Below are 20,814 nucleotides of genomic sequence, written 5' to 3' on the forward strand. Positions count from 1 at the left end.
CATAATTATAAACTTTCTGAGGCACAAGCCATTAGGTTTCAGTCCTGCTTTGAATTCGAGGGAGACTTTCATCTGCTTATGCAAATTCAGTTTAAAAAAAAAAAAATCCTTAGATTTGAGTCTAAATAGTGAAGTCCTTTATGTGTTAATTCATTTCTTTAGTTTGCCAACACTACCAAATGCACATGCTTTGTTTCTGCCAGCCTGATCTGGCGGGAGGTGTCCCTGCCTATGGCAGGTGGATTAAAACTGGATTATCTTTAAGGTCCCTTCCATCCTGAGCTGTTCTGTGATTCTCTGCGTACCTCCCAACTTGAGGTGAGGCAATCCTTGCTGTAAATATGAATAAGATTTTTAGACTGCAGGTTTTCTTTAACACTTTCTTTTCCTCCCCAACATCTGTGCCTGGGTTTAAGATATTCCTTGTATCTGTCAAAGTAGGCTTTAATTGCTGTAAATCTTATGCTTATTTTTAATGTTTTTGAGCAGCTGTTACAACAAATTTTTTATTATTATTTCATAGGCAAATTTAGAAAACAAACCAGTAAATGGCCGCAGACCAGAACTCATGGAATGCAGTATATGTGGTCATGGTGAAAAATACAGGGTGAAAACAAGCCAAACGCAACCCTTTGAAAATGTACAGTCTAAGGAGAAAGAAAGAATGACAGGCTTAGAAGCAGAGAAGTGGGCACATAACGAGAAGCCATCCTTTGGTGTCCATGTCAACGGAGATATCCACGGAACTGTGACAGGCCATGAACACTTGAAAAATGCTGAAGGAAGTGAAAGAGCAGTCTCTCCCAGTCAGTTAGCTGAGCCAAAAAAATCGTTTGCACAGACCATCAAAAATGGCATAAAAACTTTACATTATTCACCACCAGAAGCAGTTGCTTCACTGAAAAAAGCATCTGTAGAGGAAAGGACAGATTTGACAAGCAACTCCCATGCCCCATGGACCAAGGCTACCAATCTGAATAACATAGTAAACACTCTGGCGACGGGCGTTAGCTGTGTGCACCCAGACAAACACGGGAACCTTTTCATGAAAGAGGAAAACTGCGCTTGTGGTGTCTTCCAGAACTCTGACAGATCGGGGTTGCCCACTGGTTCCATTTTGGATCTGCGAGAAAGCTCGTGCTGTCCTCTGCTGCTTGAAGAGGGAGCGCATGTACAGAAGGATGGCTTTAAAGTACCTAACGCAGAGACACAGCATGAGAACTCTTCACTCCAGCCAACTTTCTTGTCCCTGATTAAAAACAGAAATTTAACCGTAGAGCAGGTTGTAGCTATTGAAGCTTTAACACAGTTATCTGAAGCCCCTTTGGAAACAACTTCACCACCTAAAACTCAAAGTACTGAACGCACAGAAGAAACAACTTCCAACTTGCTCCACAGTTATAAAAGGGATATTTCATCCTCCTTCACATCTTCTACATTAAAAGAAATCAAAGACACTTACTTGCAGAATGAACAACAGCTCTTGGCTCACTGTGCTCACTCACAGAAGCAGCTCCCTAATAAGGCAGTGTTATACAATGGCCAAAGTTCAATTTCTGAGTTGCGCGATAAACCCGTCAATCTGGCTAGTGAGATGTATAAATTGCAGTTATCCTCAAGAGATACCAAAACTTTATCTGATTTAACATGTAATGCAAAATCATTTTCAGCACACGCTGCCAAGAAGAACTACGATCCGGTCACCCTCGCGCGGTATTGCAACGCTTCGCATAACGTCCAGCACGCAGGTAACAACTTGGATGCTCTTGGCCAGTTAGACCAAAAGCCGGCCTGTAATGATTTGAGCTTGGAAACGAGTTCTTTAATTAAAGAAGGAGGAATTCACAGCCAGGATGAAGAGGATGTAGCTACACAACTAACTCAACTCGCAGCATTAATTGAATCAAACCGGACAAATCCAGAGCAGAAGAATGACATAAAGGCGTCACTACTTAACCTAATATCACACGAGAGGCAGCCAAAACATAACCAGGATCTGTTGCAGCGAAAGGAGTCTGTATTTTTTAGGCAAAATTATAGTTCCTTACTGTTAAAGCAAAAACAATCATCAAATAAAAAAGGCAATGCTGTACCATGGAAACCAAGACACAAAAAAAAGCCTCAAGAAGCACGCTATCAGCAAATTAATCAAAACCAGCTAGAGCTGCTGTCATGCCAACATAGTGAGTTACAGGACATGTGGATATCATCAAAACTGCACAAGCTTGGTCAGACCATGCCACAGGACTCCAGAATAGCTCCATCTGAAAAAAAATCTCCGAGAACCAAAGTACATAAAGCACTGAATCAAAATACTTTAGCATCACAGGAAAAACCTCGGTTATTTCTCCCACAAACACAGATAAAATTCCATAGGTGCTTACCTGAGGTACCCCAGGAGAAAAAAAAAGACAGGTTGTTTGGCTCTGAAGTGATGAATGAGCAACTCAAAACTGCAGGCTCCGGTGACCCACTAGGTGTTGATCCGCTGAAAAATGATGTTGCGTGTAACCAGTACGGGCATCTGCCCTCCCGTAATCCTCTGGCTGTTTCACAGCTGAAAACAGCATCCGCGTTGAACAGACCAAGTGAAAACGTACAGATGTTTACAGAAAAATGCAATTCTCAGGTACAGCAAGCAGTGAATGTCAGTCAGGCACATCCTTTGCCTCAGACCTTTAATCAGTCTAACCTGAGAGCTACCGAAACGCGCAGCGAAGACAGAGCCTATGTTCCGCAGGGTGCCACCGAACAGGGGGATGTGAAGCCACAGGTGCTGCCTGGTCCCTGCAGCGGGGCTCCAGTGCCAGGTGCTGCGGAAGCTCTCAGGACCGTGGAGTGTGCAGGTGAAGTTACTGTTCTGACGTCAACGAGTTTGGGTACTGACCACCCTCCGAACACAGGGGACTCAGGGTGTTCTCCAGCAAAAAACACACTCAGCAGCTTTCTTGAATCACCTATGAAGTTTCTCGATACTCCTACGAAAAATCTAATAGATACGCCTACAAAAAAAGGACAATCTGAATTGCCAACTTGTGACTGTGTTGGTAAGTCCTTTGGCTAACTTCTGCCAGTACCTTTCGGACGGGTGTGTTTGTGTTGCTTCTTTAATGCTGATCCTTGAAAAAGGATCAGCATTTTGCCATTAGGGACTCAGAGAAAATTATTTTTTTCCCTTTCTGTAACTTTAGCCTGGTGTTCCTCAGGCCTGCAAAGCCCAGCAAAATTTGGTATTTTTGGCCTTGCAACTGGCCAGTTTAAATTCTGCAGAGTTAAAATTCAAGTTGAGGGAAAGGAATTGTTTCACTTGTTTTGTCATTGCTGATTTGAATGCCATGTAAATTTATCTGAGAATGTCAGATCATGATTATTATGGTCTAGAACTAATTTCTGGTTGAGGTGAGCTGGGCAAAAATTCCCAATACATTTTTATTGTTGCCCGAATGCTATTAGACAAGCAGCAGGATGTAGTTGTGGGCAGTTTTGTTGCTGTCACTGATGCTTCTGAGGAGAGTTTGCCTTGAGCTGTCCTGTCAAAGGCTTCTGATGTGTCTCATCTCAGAGATGAGAGGTGAGCTGGAGTTAAGGCGACAAAGCCGGGTATTGTAGCTGGTATTGTGGTGTGGGGTGTTTCATCAAACTCAGTCCTGAGAACTTTCCAAATATGGCTTGACTGCCGATGTTGGACATGCTGTGTTTCAGGCTATCAAAGCACCAGATGGGGAGGGGAAAAAAAATCACCTCAGAGACTTCAGGTTGTACACAGACTTTTTTCATCTTTGCTTAAATGTTCTGAATCAACAAACTGCTGGTGAAGTGGCCTGGATTATGTGTTCTGATCTGTAGTATATGACTCAGTTGATGCTTTTTGGTCTCACTTCTCCGTTGTCTAATATGAGTTAATAATGTTTTCCTACTCACGAGGGCGTTGGGAAACTTACTTAGTCAATGCGTGCCAGGTACTGCAATGGAAAACTGCTGAAGAATGTAAAATATAATTATGATTTCTCTGTAGTATCAAGAAAAAAATCTACTGGAAGGTTAATAGGAGAAAGCAAGTATAAAATAATTTCTCTGAGGAGAAAAATCTGTCATAGTCATTCATTGCATTTCAGGGGCAGATTTTACTATGTAATTTGGAAGATGTTTCTGTAAACCATTTCTAAGCTTACTTATAGCAGTGTAAATAAAATTTGGATGTGCAAACTTAATTGTCTCAACCTGCTTACAGAGCAAATTATTGAGAAAGATGAAGGCCCATATTACACCCACCTCGGGACAGGACCAAGTGTTGCTGCTGTGAGAGAAATAATGGAGAACAGGTAAGGAAATGTACAAAATGTACAAAACCCAATATTTTTGACTATTTAAAAAGGAAAGAAGAACAACTAGGAGAAATCAGATGCTATGTTTTGCTTTGTTTTTTCCAAAATTTTGCTCTACTCATTTGTAAAGCCTTTTCCTGTTCATCTGTGCATGAGGTAAGCTCTCGCATTCCAGTTCCAAATTTGTGTGTTTTTTTCTGAGCTCCTGCAGTTTTAGGGTTCAATTACAGCAGGAGTGGAATGCTCTTAGGTGCTGTTAACTCAGTAGGGATGACAAAGATTACCAGCTGGCAGGATTACACTTCCTGGTGTCGTGCATATAAACAACCTGCTGCAAGTTGGACAGAAAGGTCACATCAGTGACCAAGTGCACAAGGATCTGCATGCAGATAACATTTTATTTCCAAGTAATGTTTGGCAGAAGCTTACTCCTATATGAGGTATTTCCAAATGACTTTTGCAAGTAGGGTGTTGAATTTAAAAGTATTTTTTGACATCTTAAATATTTTGTTTTCCTTCTATTCTTAGTAAAGCAAAGGAAAAATAAAGTTCTTGTTCTTGTAGAAAGTGTTTACTGTTTTGAAGTGATCTACAGAGGCTTTAGATTTACTCATTGAACTTTCTTAATGCAGGTATGGAGCAAAAGGAAGCGCTGTAAGAATAGAGGTAGTGGTTTATACAGGAAAGGAAGGAAAAAGCTCTCAGGGGTGTCCGATTGCCAAGTGGGTAAGTTTTTATGTTACAACAGTAAAATTGTTTTGTGTGGCTTTTAAATATCAAATGATGTGTATAGTCTTTGAGCTTAAGTATAATCTGGTCTTTAATGAAGGTCTGTTTTTCTATTTAATTTATCTACAAATCTGCCTGAATGATGAAGCTAAGGAAAACACTTTTTAAGCTGTGATGCTGTTTGCTGTGCTGTGGTTTGCATGAGTTTGAAAGAGAAGTGCTTAATAGAGCTGGCAGAGATGACCAAATCAAGGGTAAGAAATTCTTGACAGTGTCTGGAAGCTGGAGTGTAAAGTATGCTATTGGGGAGCTTGAAAGAAAAGAAGGGATGATTGCTTGGGAGAGCTGGAAAACAATACAGTAATTTTTTTTTAAACTCTTCTTAATTGTATGATCATCTGAAGAAAGGAGCATGTGCTGGATAAGGAAATTCAGTTTCATATACCATGGAGTTTGTTCCTTTCTTTGAGGCGCTGAACTCCCTATTTGGAAATGTAAATGTGGCAGTGATAGTGTCACCAAAATCTTGTCTCACATTGCTTCATAGGAGCCAGGAAATGAGGTAACAGACAAGCTCCAGGAAAGAGCTTGGAAAGAATTGATTGTCCTTAATCTTTGCTGAAACCACCAAGGGGGGTAAAAAGTAGACTGGAAATCTTGTAAACTAAGTTTTGGAAATAAAATGAATTTGTTTGTTAAACTACATTTTTTATTGTTGCTGTTAGGAGTTTCAGACGTAACTGAAAACCTGATGAAGTTAACTGTACAGTTGTTAGACTGGCATTGGTAACTACATGACAGAAATGATGATAGTACATAATGTACGTGAACGGTACTGCATGTATATTTATTGCTTACATGTTTGGAACAGTCTGATTGTGGTTTTCATCCTCAGCACATAAACTATTATTCAGAAAGGACTCCCATATGTGCGTGTTGCTTCAGATAATACATAACAAATAGGCATCCAAGAAATAGAGATGGTCAAACGAATTTCAGAAACAGCTGACCCAAAAAGAATGGAATTATTTTTCTTAGCATTTCAGCTCAACAAAACCCTTCCATTTTAACACAGCTAAAAATCTTATCTTAGAAAAAGTTGTGAGCCTTTGAAAGGAAGAAGAGATTTAAAGCTGACTCTTAAAATTGATTTTTCTGTTGCCAGTATCAACATGCTGCCTTTTATATAAAACAGGAATGATAGGTTTTATTGTGTGTCTGCGTGGCCATAGGTGTCCAACATGTGTGTACAATATGATAGCCAGGAAGCACTCGGCTGCATATAGAAAAGGCTCTGGAAAGGTACGGTGGACCTGCTGTTCAATTAGACTGTCACATTTCTTTATGTAAAGTGTTTACAAGAGTAAGCTTTGATGTTAATTTAACTAAATTCCAAACTTGTTTTGTGCAGTGGTGACTTTCTGTGTGTAAGCTCAGAGAAAAAGAGGGCGAATGCTTTTCCAAGTCTGCTGTTACTGTGTGACTGCTTAATACAAGAGAGGGAAGGAAATCACTGAAATCTTTTTCCTTATACAGGATGCCTCATCTTGTATAAAATTTGCCCTTTTTTTGGTTGGTATTCATAACGTGTGAGTTAACTTCTCATTGACAATACTAATTTTAATCCTTAGAACAGAGCATAGTTGGCTTTTGGCTCTGACCAAAGAAGCGTAATTGTGAAATTTGTTTGAAAGCATATGGAAAAAGTTTGCTCTGCTCTCTGATAATTGCAGTCACAAGGTTCTGTCAGCTGCACAGAGACTTTCACTTACTCATGTACACTGTACTTTGGGACAGACTCATTTCTGCTTTGCAGATGGACAAGCTATTGCCCTTAGGGCTCTTGCTGACAAGAGCACCACAACAGAGCTCTGCTGAAGCAAATGTGAGGAGAAAAAAACTGAATGTATCAATTGATCATATATAGCTATTTTCCCCAACTAATTTCCCTATTTCCACGAGTTAAATTTGTTCTTTACCAGTTCCTTAGATACATTTTAGGATCAAAGGAGGCTTTGTAAAATACTTGGGTCCATACAGTCTTCTGTTAATGACTGTTTCATAATACTGATGTCCTCCAAAATTGTTTTTACTTAAGTTGCTCCAAACATGTGCATGTTGTTTTAAACACTTACTGAGAAATGCTCCTTTTCCCTAAACAAGATGACCTTTTCTTCCTTATTTTTTAGGGTACTATAAACTTGGAAAATCTGTGTAGGTGTTAATTGCATGATTAGAAAATAACTTAACCATTCCGTGATGCGTGCTGGGGTACACGTACTCTTCTTTCCTTTTTTGTTTGATTTTGTTTTGATCACTTTGGCATTTTTGTTTTGTCCAAGTTCTTCATGTTTCTGTGTAACAAGTTAAAGAAAAGAAAAAAAGAAAAGCTTTGCAGTACTTGAATTGCCAGTGTGTCTTCCTGGGTTAGCCCATTCATATAACCATGTTACAGTGCATCCCCCATAAGCAGCCAGTGATCAGTGATTCATGTCAGTCCTATTGTTGCATCAGTGCTTTGTTTGATGTGGTCTCTTTTTTTTCTGTTCTCAGTATGTCTGATGGGAAATAAAGATTACCACACATCATTTAAGTGAAATGGTTTATAAAGCTGTTACCTGTAAGTAGCTTCACTCCTGGCATAATCCTGCTGTGCTGAAATCAAAGATGATGTCGCTGACCTCAGAGGGCAGCTTCAGGTCTTAACGTTTCTGGATGACACCGATTTCCTTTGGGTTCCTTCTCCTGGTTTCTGTGGACGTTGGCTTGGATCAGCTAAGCTATCATTGCTGTCTGTCTTCATTCAGAGATGCAATGTAATTTCTAAGGCTCCAGCTCTGAATAAAGACAGGAGATAAGAACTGATAAGAACAGCCGGGTCGGGGCAGAGGTCCTTCTCACTGATATCCTGTCTCCAGCGCTGTCTGATAGCAGAAAGGTGTAAGAGCAGGGCAGTGGGGCCCCAGAAGACTCACTCACTTTCCAGTAATTCCTAGCTCTGAGGTTCCCTAAGCTGGAGGCAGTGTCTTTGTGCTCAGTTGTCTTTCATAAAAATGTTGCCTTTATTCCTCCTTTTCCTTCCTCTTCTTTTATGCTTGGTATTAAATTGGTAAGCAAAATGTTTTCAGCCACGTGCTGTATCTCCAGTAATTCCTAGCAGTTGCTTTTCCTTTCTAACTCCATTGCAGAGCAGTGATTTGGCAGTTTCTTTGAGCTTTCTATCATTATGCCAGATTCTCATTTCTGCATGGTAATGGCCAGCCTGCAGTCAGTCCCTCTCTGTCTCAAAACAGATCAGTTTTATCCACGTGCATTTAGTATGCACGCTATGGTGAATTGTATCTGCCACTCTTACTGCCCACTCAGCAGTACGAACTCCTCCTTCATTTGTTTGCAGATTGTGCTTGTCTTCACTCCTCTGAATTACTTGCTGTCATCCACAACTGTTGTCATCCTTTTATTTACCCTTGACAAACATGCTGGAGAGCACAGGCTTGAACGCAGTTCTACAGAGCTCCCAACAGGGACATTCCAGCCTTTGTCTTCTCACCAGTTATTCCTGGGTGGTCTTTAGCTTTGTCCCAAGACACATTGGGGTTTGTTTTTTTTAAGGGACCTTACTGAGTGGCTTTTGGGAATCTAGAAGGACCTGCAGCATGGCCGAGCTGTGACTTCTCTTCATAAACATTTGACTTCTCCCTGTGCATCACAGTTATCTGTGTGATCACTGCTTCTGTCCTTTGGAGCTAGAGATGTGCCCTGCACAGATACTGAGCCAATGTTATCATTAAATTGGCAGATTTCTCCTAGGCCCATTTTACAAGCTGCCGTACTCTTAGTTATCTTCATGCCTTCTGGTACTGGTGTATTATAAACCAAAACAGTGCCTAACAGTCTGGTTGTTCATCCTTGAGTGTCGGGGGTGGATGTTACCTGATCTTGGCAAATCATTTCTGTCTTTGGGGAGGAGAGTGAGTGATGTTTTTCAATGGGTCCTGTTGTCCTATAACCGCTTTTTGGGGAGCTTTAGCTTGATAAGGTACACAGCTGAGGGTGTTTCTCCAAAGAAGTGTTCTGAAGTGGGAATCTTCCCAAACGCCTTTTTGTGAACACAGCAGAAGCGGTTTTTGCATCTCTGGCCTTGTTTTCTCTGAGCGCTTTGTTATTTTTCACCTGGATGATCTGTGGACCCTTCAGATTCTGATACCCTACTGGCAGCCCTAATAGTTTGAAAAAAGTAATGCTTAGGTAATTCACTGTTATAACCAAGGCCTCATAGATCATTGACCTGATAGGAATTTGTGCTAAAAACTACAGTTTGTTGAGTGCTGAATGAGTTTTGGTAACAATTATTTCTTCTGCAGATGCAGAGATTATTTTTGTTTCCACTTTGCTAGCTTTGCTTGAGAAAGTGATGGGAAATAGAAAAAGCAAGAAAAGTGAGAAGTTACTCCAGTCTGGATGATGATCTCCATAGAAGTCTGGAAGGAAGTGAATTTTGGCATACAGTGGGGTGGTTGGCTGGGGTTTTTAGTCATGTTTTTGGCCACCATTATGTTAGAGCAGGACTTTCTTGCCATCTGTCAACACACATTGAAGTTAGTACCTCCATACCTGTGGTACCCTTTACAGAAACTGTTTTAGTGTTTGCAGGAATGCTTATCTGTTAAACATAGAGGAGATTATTTTGGATGAAAAATGTTCGTAATACCCAAAGTCAAGCTGTTCTCTAAGTGGTACAATGCTTTGAGATTCAAAATGATTAGAAATTTTTACATGGCTTCTGAAGGAAACAGAGGTGTTCTCATTTCTTTAACGTGAAACTCAACTATTAGAGTAAATATCAAAAAAGCCACGTTAAGAAAATTAAGTATTATGAAAGACTAAACATTTAAGTTGCTGTTATCACCACATCAAAACAAACAGCGATATCTGAACGAACGGGGGGTGTAGGTTCTCGTTTGTCATCCGTATCATATGAAGCACTGTTTACCATTGATGTGATGTAACAGGAGGGGAAGTTTGAGAGACTGCAGAGGGTAAGAGGGCACTGGGAGTTGAGACATGAATTTTGGCCTCATTTCTGCAGCATTGGCTATGTGGTTGCTGTTTACTCATTTCTAAGTGTACAGGACTGCTTCTAGTATCAATTTGGAAGTGGTGTTGGCTGATAATTCTTGTGAAACACTTTGGTGATATTTCTGTAAATTTAGATAAGTAACTTAATAGCTTTATTGATGGTGACTGCTCTGTTTTAACTTACCTGATGTAGTCTGCTAGTACTATTGAGAAGAGAGAATTTAGGGAAGTGGAATTGATTTTCATTTTAATAACTCTTATTCATACTGAGAATAAAAGGATACATGTGTATCACTTTGCAGTGAGAAAAAAGTCTGACGTCATTTATTGTGCATGTATATATGGGGGGTGAATTTGGAAAAGAGGGCAGACACTCTTCTGCTGCAAACAAGAGCACTTCTCCTGCTTTCTCTGTTAGACAGCCTCACCTGCTAGAACAGCAGCGATTTTTAGCAGCGTTGTACTCTGTTTGTTCTGGTATAGGTTATTATGGAATTGTATCCTAGCAGAAGATTTCATCGTATGTAAAAGGAACTCTGATACGTGAACTTCCCCCGGAGGCAAAACCTACAGGTTAGAAAATGTAGAGGCAAGCTGTTCTGAATGAGTTGCCTAGGAAATTACTGTGAGCACTTAGGCTGCATTCTTGCTTTAAAATCATCTGTTGATGCTCTGCAGAGGAGACGCAGCTATTTTGCTGAAGAAATTCAGAATGGACTGGACAGTTATTGCAGTGGAACCACATGGTGATGAAATAAGTCTAAAAAGGGCCTTTTTGTTAGTTCTGTTCAGTTTTCATCCAGTAATTTGTTGCATTTAACCCACAGTTAAAGTTTTGTACTTATTTGCTAGTAGTATCTGGTTTATATCGTACCAAAGTTCACACGACTATTCTGGTTCCCCTAAATATGAAAGTAATTTCTCGTCCATATGGTAACTCAGCATCTGGTGTGCTGAGCTTCTGCAGTCTGATTCTTAGCAAGTTACATAAGTCATGTACGTGCTAATTTAGATAGACTGGCTTATGTTTAAGGACATCAAGTATTTTTTATTCACAGTGTAATTATTCCTTGTTCTAGAGCTCCTGCCAAGGGTTGAGACAGTTGCTTCAACAATCTAAAAGAAATAATTCAAGTAAGTAGAACTCAAGCACTTGGACAGCTGGAGCAAGTTTTGTTGGTAAACTTTATCTATGCTGTTCAGTATATTCAGGAGTTATTTAAAAAAAGTGGGAAACACTGAGGTGACAAGTTGCCAGCGAGAGGTGTTTGGGACCACAAAGAAAAGAGGGCCAGCTGTCATCACCTACAGGCAGAACTTGGTGTCCAGAATGAATGGCCAGTAAAATGTTAGATAAGTCTTGCTGGTGGTAAATGTGAAGCAATGCAAATAGCAGAGTGGAGTTTTATATACACAGTGATGGACCCCAGTCTGAGGGTTACTGCTTGGGATAAAAGTACGTAAGACAACAGCTTTGGTGTTCAGTAGTGATGAAAACAGCAAAAGAAGCCAGTGAGAATTGCTGGGAAGGCATAAAGAAAGCAAGAAGTATGGTTATGCCTCTGTGCGAATGCATGCTGCACGCCAGTCTTAAATGCTGTCAGCAGTTGTGGTCCCCCAGCTCAGGAAAGCACAGCAAAACAAGGGAAGGCTTCTCCGCCTGGCAGGTAGGAAAGGGAGAAAGCACACTTGTCTTGGTCTTTGTGGCATGGAGAGACCGATAGCTATCCATCATCCAGTCTCATCCTATACCAAAAGCACTAGTGTTTGGGGAAGATGAGCTCAGCACAAAGAAAAGGGGTTGTTTTTTCCTCCACGTGACCTGGAATTAAGCTTTGCCTATGGATGCTATGAAGCAACAGTTGATGAGAAGCATCTCTGTGTCCAGGTGCCTCTCCTACTACTCATCCATAGGCAACTGCTGGTAGTCACTGCCAGGATTGGGATAAGGCTGGACAGTCAGCTTCTCTGACTTGGTCCTGCTCTTACAGTGTTCAGTTGGAGGCAAAATGAATGCAGTAAAGTAATCCCGAGAAGTCCTCTTACCCCCCTCTGTCTCTTTGCTATCCTTGTATGTGAGGGATTGAGAAGCTGCTTATTTGCCCCGTAACGTCTTGTTAAACTGCTGGAGTGAATTGCGCAGTGTATGGCACTTCTGTAATAATCTAGTTCAGGGCTCATAGTTTCTGTTAGGAAAATTGGGTTAATTTCTACCTTTGTGGCTTGTAGAATCAGAGGTTTAGCTGTGGTATGTTGCCAGAAGTGCCGTTGATGGTTTCTGTCCTAGCTGGCAGTTTGTGGCTCACCCTGAAGGCTTACTGCTATTAGCTGATTCTGCCACTTCGGAATATCTGGACTAGTTAATAAAAGAAATGAGTCGAATTGCTGTCTTTTTAAGTTGCATGCATAAACAAGAACACATGGAGAGCCGTTATAATGCAGAACAGGCATGGTGCACAAAGTGATGGTGGTGGGTGCCAGACTGCAGCGCAGGAGGAATGTACAAAATGAGGTTTGGGAAAAGACAAAACCAAATGAACGTTCTGCCCAAACTGGCAACGTACAAGGGTGATAGTTGTGTTGCTGTGTGTCCAGATACAGATGTGCATAAGAAAGCTGTTGGGCAGGAGGTGTTTGTCCCACTTCGGTTTTTCTTCTTGTCCTAGATGTGTGTATGTTAGTGACCAGCTGAAGGAGCAGGCTGCCTGGAGCTTCATGCCCAGGTCCAGCATTGCAGGACACTCTGTCAGGTCTGTGGCTTTCCAGAAGGGCTGTGTTACAGCTGAAACAGATTTTGTTGTAAATGTAGGAATTTTCTGATGGATGCTTAGTACTGATGACAGTTACTGCTTGCTAGAATGAGCTCAGGGATAATCTGGGCCTATGTACCTGCAAAAAAGATGATCGTACCACATTTAAGTGTTATATAATACTTTAGAAACTTACTACAGGTCTGTTTTTTCTGTTATTATACTATTTGTCTATGTGAGTCACTGAGAAATGGTGGTGGGGATTTGGGTGTGGAAAAACAGTTGCAGGGAAAAGTTTTTATTTTGCTGTCTTAAAAAGCTACCTTTAAAATTTTACTACTTAACAAATGATTATTTTCTCATTCCTTTTAAGTGCATTAGGGACCCAAATTAACCAAACTGAAGTATTTAATTGCTTACTTCACCATTTTTAACAACTACATGGGTAGTATCAACGACTATTGGAGATGAGATTTGCCAGCTGATTTGTGCATTGTTTACAGTCCGAGAAACATGAAATGACTTGCTCTGCTGCATGTTTAACTTCATGCTCAGCATCTGAGTGTGTCATAGGGAAACAGTAAGTACACTGGGATTAGCCTACAAACTTCCAATAACACATCTAACACATCCATATATGTTTTAAATCATTGCATGAAGAATTGATTCGTAAGTTATGTTAGTATCGTATTCTCTGTGGCTGTGACAGTGCATGAATTCAATTTGCCTTACTGAGAAAGACCACTGTATCAAGCACATGCCCAAAGAACAAAAGGTTATTCAGAGTGTAGGCTGAGGCTTTGCATGCTATTCTCATGACGACTTTAAGATAATGTTGTTGCACAAATTTAAAACAAGCGGGATGTCTTCCACAACGTGTGTTTGTGGGGGGAGTAGTGGGTTAAAACACTGTGGTTTGGGGAACTTTAAGGGTTAAGAGGTCTTGGAATCATCCCTGGTCACTTCAAGCTGCAGAAAGTGGGATGGAAATAAATCATATTGGAGATATCTAAATTTAAGAATAATTCAAGAAATGATCAATCAAGTAAAACCTTATGAGGCCCATTACAAACAGTAAGAAATCTGGTCTGTTTGCATATCAGACAAAATCTTGATAAGCAGTGCACAGCTTGTATTCGCATTTTGGGCTTTACCAGTTACTGAGATAAACACAAATTCAGGAAGAAAAGCAGGTACGGTAATTTTTTCTTTAGCTTAATATGTAACTACTTAAAGAGTTTAGAAACATACTGGATGTAATCAGGTACTGAAAAACAAATGGCAAGCTGGAAATTAATGAAATTAGATGAGTGTTGATGTCACTAATAAGTCACCAAGTCAAGGAGTGTAGTGGGGATTTTCCTCATGAGACAAACTGTTAAATCATCAGGAATTTCATGGTGTTTCTGTTGCCTGGATTTGTTCTACAGTTTTTCAGTTGTCTCCCTCAAATGTGCTTTTTTGTGAATTAAAGCTGAGTGTGGTGTTGCTGTGAATTTGTTATTACTGCAAAGAGAGTCTCCACTTATTCCTGCTTTGAGAAAGTCAGCTGTAGTGTGAGCGGGCACCAGCAGTTACCATGGGCAAAGCAGCACGGCTCCAGCTCTGCCTGCGCTGCCGCTGGCTGTGAGCCCGGAGGAACTGCGATTGCTTCGGTGTGAGTTGTGCTCTCCTGAGAGGGGAGAAAAGTGCCTTATCCCCAGTTACCAAAGGGCAGGAGTACTGCAGCTGCGGTAGTCAGATGTGAGCGTATGATGTAAAATAAAATAAACAAAATAAATAAGAAACAAAATTCAGGCAACTAATAAATCCCTTAGCCACCTTTGTGGCCTGAAAGACAATGGACTGTAAAATATTCTGGGGTCCAGTAAGAGGATTGCAATATCTGCTGCTTGCACAATAAAACAAATTCCAGCTGGGGTTAACTCCAGGGTGGTGTGATGTTTGTTCAAAGCAAACTATGAATTACCTTCCTGTCCATTTGTCATTTTTCCTGGACCCTGTATTTCCAGTTTAGAGCTCTGTGAGAGCTCACAAAGGGCAGCCTGATGTTGTACTGAGAAACTAAGAGATACCAGATTTTCTCATTGAAGTTAGGAAGTCTAGAAAACCAAGAAAGAAAAAAGAGATTAAAAACATCACCCTTCATTCTGAGTAACAAAATCAAATTCCTTTTTCTGACTCGAAGGAACAGTGCTGCCTCAGGAATGTAAAACTCACACCAAGATGAATAACCTGTATTGTGTATCAGCCTTAATAGGTTTTCTGTAAAGCTCACTCAAATGTAAATGAGTTGCATTATTTTTCTTTCTTTACAGAAAATACTGTACCGGTTGGTCAGTCACAACCAAGACTCCTTTTGAGAAATGGTACCTCAGATGCAGTTACTTGTTTTCTCACTCAATTTAAGGCTGGTTTTAAGGCTGCGTAATCAACTTTAAAAGGGTGATGCTTTCTCCCTTGACACAAACTAACTTGAAGCTGGCTTCTTTCTTCTCAGCCTGAACAGATTTGCTCTGAAACTGTTAGTCTGATGAAGATCCTTTCATTTGCAGATTAATTGCGAGGGTACTTTGGTCCCCACTTTGAATTAATTCAAATAATTTAGATACTCACAGTTGATCAGGCTAGCGCTCACATTATTAATGACAGCTAGCTGCGAGTCTGGCAACAAAGAAGCTTTGACATCAGTCTGATAGGGAATCTGCATGAAAATTCAGCCATTTGGAGGTATCCAAAGAATAGGTGAAACTGTTGCCTTCCTGCTTTTATAGGCCGTGATTAGTAACTTAGCTGTGGGGTTTCTGCTAATGGCTAGGGGTTGTTGGGTGGAAAGCCAGGATGACTGGCTGCTCGCCCTGAGCAAGCGTGTTTGCTGCGGGGCTGGCAGAGCCCATCTACAGCATACAGGCTCACTGTCTGCGTGGAGTACAGAAGAGCAACCCAGCTGTCTTCATCCTGTGTATGACCGAGCCAAGGAGGAAAATTTGGCCTCTAATGCCTGAGAGGTCCAGGTCCAATACCTTTGTTGAAGCGTAACACTGAAGTCTTGGAACTGTTGTTGGAGCCTCATAGAGGCTATGGTGGGTAAAACATGTTCAACAAATAGATAAACATATTTTCAAAGCCTATGTTCTAGTAGTACCTGGTGTTAATGCATTTTTGGTCCTCTTACAATGCAGCTTTGTTTCAAATTATGCCAAAAAAAAACAAAATATGTAGCACTTAGACTATCAATTTTTTTCCCCTTTAATTTCATGGTATATTGAAAGCCATTATAGTGTTCTGTATCATGTTAGCCTTTGGTGTGTTGTTGCATGGATACATTCAGTAAAAAAAAATCAGCACTTTGCTAAGTACTGTAATGTAGGTCATTTAGGGATATGTTATGAGAAATCTCCTTGCTTCCTTCACTAAGAACACCATTTATTTTCATCACTTTCTTGTAATACTCTTTTTCCAAGATAGAAACCATTTTATATGCTGATGTGTAACTGTGGTAACCATCTTAACACGAGGCTGTTTACTTTTGGGGTGTGCTTTTATGTACCTGCGTTTTGGGTTTTAGCAGTACGTTTTCAGTAGCACTTTCAAGGTAACTATTAGCAGTGGATCTGTTACTTCAAGATGATTATTTACTTCTAGTGGTTAGTTTCTTCTTAATCCATCTTCATTGTTTCTGTAGAGCACCTAGGATATTCCTCCTGTAACATACGCTATTTCTACAGATAGAGAAGCAATGTGAAATCATGTTTTACATCAGAGACCACAGCTTTCATGCTCCTGCTTGCTGACGGACACTTCAGGCAGCGATTTTTCATTCTCTTCCAGGCCTGACATGTCTCAGAAGAACAACACGTTATGTGTTTCCTACTTTTATCTGAGAATAAACAAAATGATTCTTCCAGGTGATACGAAGAAGTAGCGATGAGGAAAAGTTGCTGTGCTTGGTACGTCAGCGTGCAGGACACCACTGTCAAACGGCCGTCATAGTGATTCTCATACTGGCCTGGGAAGGGATCCCTCATCTCCTGGCTGACACGCTGTACAAAGAACTGACGCAGAGCCTCAGAAAATACGGCTGTCCCACAAGCCGCAGATGTGCATTAAACGAAGAGTATGTCACTTCACTTGTCAATGATCGTTGGGTCACCCTTTGAATGTTGTTCTGTAATACACAGCATGAGAATTCACTGGTAGTGTTAAAGTTACAAACCACTAGGTGTCATTTCAGTATAAAATTTAGTTCCTGGCTTTTTCTAGAGGCCAGGCTCCAAGGGATAGCTGTACAAGGAAAGCCCAGGGATGGGGGTAGCAACTTCTCCTGTCTTTGCACACACTTTACACGTGCAGGCATGGTGAGGAGCTGCTAGGATGTGACTTGTATTGTGCTTGTGAGCCAAGCTGGCTGGTCACGAGAGGAAGGCGTGCTGCCTTTCCTCCTGCACATGAGTATACGGCATGAGGGAGGCCTTTGAGAGATCTGAGGATGTCTCTTCCTGGCAGTATGCATTGCCCAGCATCTCGAGTCTGGCCAGGACAACTGCAAATGTGCTTTGTTTTCAATTATATTAATTAAATGAGAGAAGCAGTAGTAGTGCTAACTGTCAGCTGCCTCATGTTCTTCAGCTAACGTTGCTGTAATTCTACATAGATGTAAAATTAAAATACTCAATCTTTTTAAATAAATGAGAGATTGAACCTCATTGAAACTGAGGCTGTGGAGCAGAGCTTTCTTCGTGCTGATTTTTCGTTGCCTACATTTAACCAATATCTAACAGCTGTGCAGTGGCCTGAATGTCATGCTCATGTTCTTAAATGGTTAGGCTAAGTAGGGTTGTTCCATTTTAGATGTTGGGTCAATTTGATGATAATGGCATTGTTGCACATGAGATATTTACTGTGTTTATGGGTAATACAGTATTTATGTGGGACAAAATTTTACCCAGTTGGAGAAGTCAAAATCAAAGAAGCACGGATATATATTTACACCTCAGTGTTGTAGCAGTAGAACTTGTGGGTCTTTTGGGAGTTGGGACTGTCTTCATGGGGAAAAAAATCCTCTACACACAAATATTTAATTAACAGAAAATACCTAGTTAAACTGTGTTATTTTGCTATGTATTATAAAAGAAATTGCAAATACCACTGATAAGTAAAAAACACAAAAAAAAAAACACACAAAAAAAACAAACAAGCTGCATTATTAGCTGACGTGACTTGTCTTTATTTCTGTTCGTAGCCGTACTTGTGCATGTCAAGGACTTGATCCAGAAACTTGCGGAGCATCATTCTCATTCGGCTGTTCATGGAGTATGTATTTCAATGGATGTAAATTTGCAAGAAGCAAAAACCCCAGGAAATTTAGGCTTCTCACTGATGACCCTAAACAAGTAAGACTTTATTTTGTATGTTTTTTTTTCCTCCAGTTATTTATTCAGATGATTTTCAGAACTAGAAACGGGATCTGCAGATAATTCCCCACACATATGTATGCATTGCTTATCATGTGGGTATCCAACTAAATGTTTTGTAGCTGTAGCATTTATAACTTTTCCACCGCATGAAAGTGCTCTCATTATCTCCTTAAGTACTCTAAAATTATCCTTAAATGCTTTTTTTTTTTAATTACATATTTAGCTCCACTGTGTAAATTGATATGAAATGATGATACTTTGTAATTTTAAAATAGAGATAAAGGGTTTTTGTAAGCACCAAGACTGCACCTCAACAGATTCAGTTCTCTTGTCCTGTTATAGAAATGTTTGTGCCTTGGATTGCATGCCTTTTGCATTGATCCCTGACCAGCAGACAACCTGGTATCTGTCTGACATCGGGAATAAATTATTTCCTCGGACAACATGTTTTTGAAACACTTAAGGGAATGAATTACAGTAAGATATGATGCATCCAACTGATACTCCTAATTGCTGATGAAGAGCATTAGTGGTGACATAAAGCTCAGTGCAGAAAATATGATGATGGATTATGCCAAATAATGTACCTCAAAAAAACAAAGTTACTTTGTGATGAAGGAATAAATGTGGTATAAACTGATAAGCACTGCCTGAGGGACATAAAGCAAAAAGATTCCTTGGGCTAACTCTAAAGTTCCTTTTGCTCTGACTGTGTAACTCCTTTTCCCTGTGGAGCTCCTGGATAAATGAATTAGGTCTTCACTAGCACATCTGACATGCTTTAAAAGACGCATATAGAGCAGTCTGTTACCTAGTTCTCCTTCTGGGTTATCCTGCCATTAGTCTTTCTCAGCTCCTGAGCTCCACTGCTGCCAGATACAGAAAAGACCTCACTGCTTGAAGGCCAGACAGGAGGAGCGTTGTGCATTTTTAATGTGTAGTGTACACATGTGTGCACACACAATGTTTCTGGGAAGAGTGATGTCAGTTTATTCACTGGAGCTAAATACTCCTCCCAAGTCCTATTTTTTTCCACAAAAGACCTGATTAAGCACATATTATGCTCATGTGCACAATGCAAAACCCTCATTCTCCTTTGACTTGTGCTGTCTGCTCACATTGTGGGTATTCACGAACTTCATTAGCACTTAAAGTGCTAATAGGACTTCTGCCTCAGCAGTCTAGGGTGCATAGCCTCTCTCTCCTTGTTTCCCAGTGAATACTTAACTTCAGGCAGTACAAGCTGAAATTATCTCTGCTTGTCTAAAATGTCTTGAAGGAGTTTGTTTTAGAAATTTTAATTTACAGAGAACTGCATATGTTTGGGCGTTCCTTCAATTTAGCAGTCCTGTTCCCCTTTGTCCCTTTCCGTTTTCCATTACTGTGTCTTAGGTTCTTCCCTGCTCAGTGTCGCACACGGAGCATCCTGTGCATGTTTCCTCCGCAGGTTTCTAGTGCTTTTAATGGCATTAGCTGGGAGATCAGCAAGGTGGCAATCTTCATATGCACCGTCTAATGAAATATTAGCCTGCATCCTGATCTCTTAAAAGGCAGCTCAAATAGATTCTTCTCCACTGATCACACCGTGTTGCATGAGTCTGCAGGCTATGTTGCTGGCATCGCTTCCCCTGTGTCTGTGAAAGGCCACCTCGAGCTCCATTCGGTCAAGCACGATGGCGTTCGTAGTGGCATCTAGAAATGGTGCCCCACTAATGAGAGCTGTCTTGGGTTGCCTGTTCATTTAACAGGTAGCCTGCAGGTTTTTGTAGGAGAATACTTTCCACCACAGTACATGAGCAGTTATCTGAGCGAGATTACTTAACCACTAATGGGACGTTTTCTAGATGTGTGATCTGAAAGTGTATAGTCTTATTTCCCCTTTTCTGCTGAAGTTTTAAAATCTCCTTGGGGAGTGCAGCTGGGAGGGGATGAGGGCTGCAGAGCACACAGGCACTCCGTTCTGCTGGTTGTCTGTGAGGGAAGTGTGTGCACCCTTTGGCTGCTGCTGTGCAAAAGCCTCCAGCTCGAGGTGCCAGTGGTGCTTGGCTGGGCGCTTCAGTGTGTGTGCGGGCTGGCAGTACATCTCAAAAAAGAGTACTTACTGGTGAATATTTTTTCTCTTCATTTGGTTTTTTATTTTTCTATCAGATACTTCTTCTAGCTAACTGGATATTGATGATTTTGCAGATGGCATAAAGCTAGGAGATATAGCACATTAAAAAGAAGATAGTTCGAAGTCCAGAAAGATTTGGATTGGTTGATCATTTGAGGCCCTGGATGGAGTCAGATGAGGTTAAGGGTGTATTTACCTAGGTAAGAATAGTACATAGGATAGATAATTAAGGATGCGTTACCTTCAGTGCAGTTCAGAAGGACATGTGGTAGCAATCAACAGTTAATAAACTGGTTATAGTACAAGTTAAAAATACAGTATCATTTTGTAATACCACATTGAAAAATGTGAAGTATACTTATGTTTATGTGCATAAGTGTTTACAATATATGGTGACAAGT

General features: G+C 40.6%; 1 protein-coding gene across 1 annotated transcript in view; it reads left to right on the forward strand.

Moving 5' to 3' along the window:
• TET1 (tet methylcytosine dioxygenase 1) overlaps positions 1-20,814 on the forward strand; it is a gene marked incomplete at its 5' end in the record, with an annotated part of 57,961 nt that overhangs the window by 18,460 nt on the left and 18,687 nt on the right. Inside the window, 5 exons of the mRNA XM_084290651.1 lie at positions 524-3,047; positions 4,232-4,322; positions 4,958-5,051; positions 16,792-17,000; positions 18,126-18,276. Of these exons, the coding sequence (XP_084146777.1) occupies positions 524-3,047; positions 4,232-4,322; positions 4,958-5,051; positions 16,792-17,000; positions 18,126-18,276 (3,069 nt within the window). The remainder of the gene's footprint in view (positions 1-523; positions 3,048-4,231; positions 4,323-4,957; positions 5,052-16,791; positions 17,001-18,125; positions 18,277-20,814) is intronic.

The sequence above is a fragment of the Netta rufina genome (assembly GCF_964035555.1).
Source record: "Netta rufina genome assembly, chromosome: 7".
Classification (NCBI taxonomy): domain Eukaryota; kingdom Metazoa; phylum Chordata; class Aves; order Anseriformes; family Anatidae; genus Netta; species Netta rufina.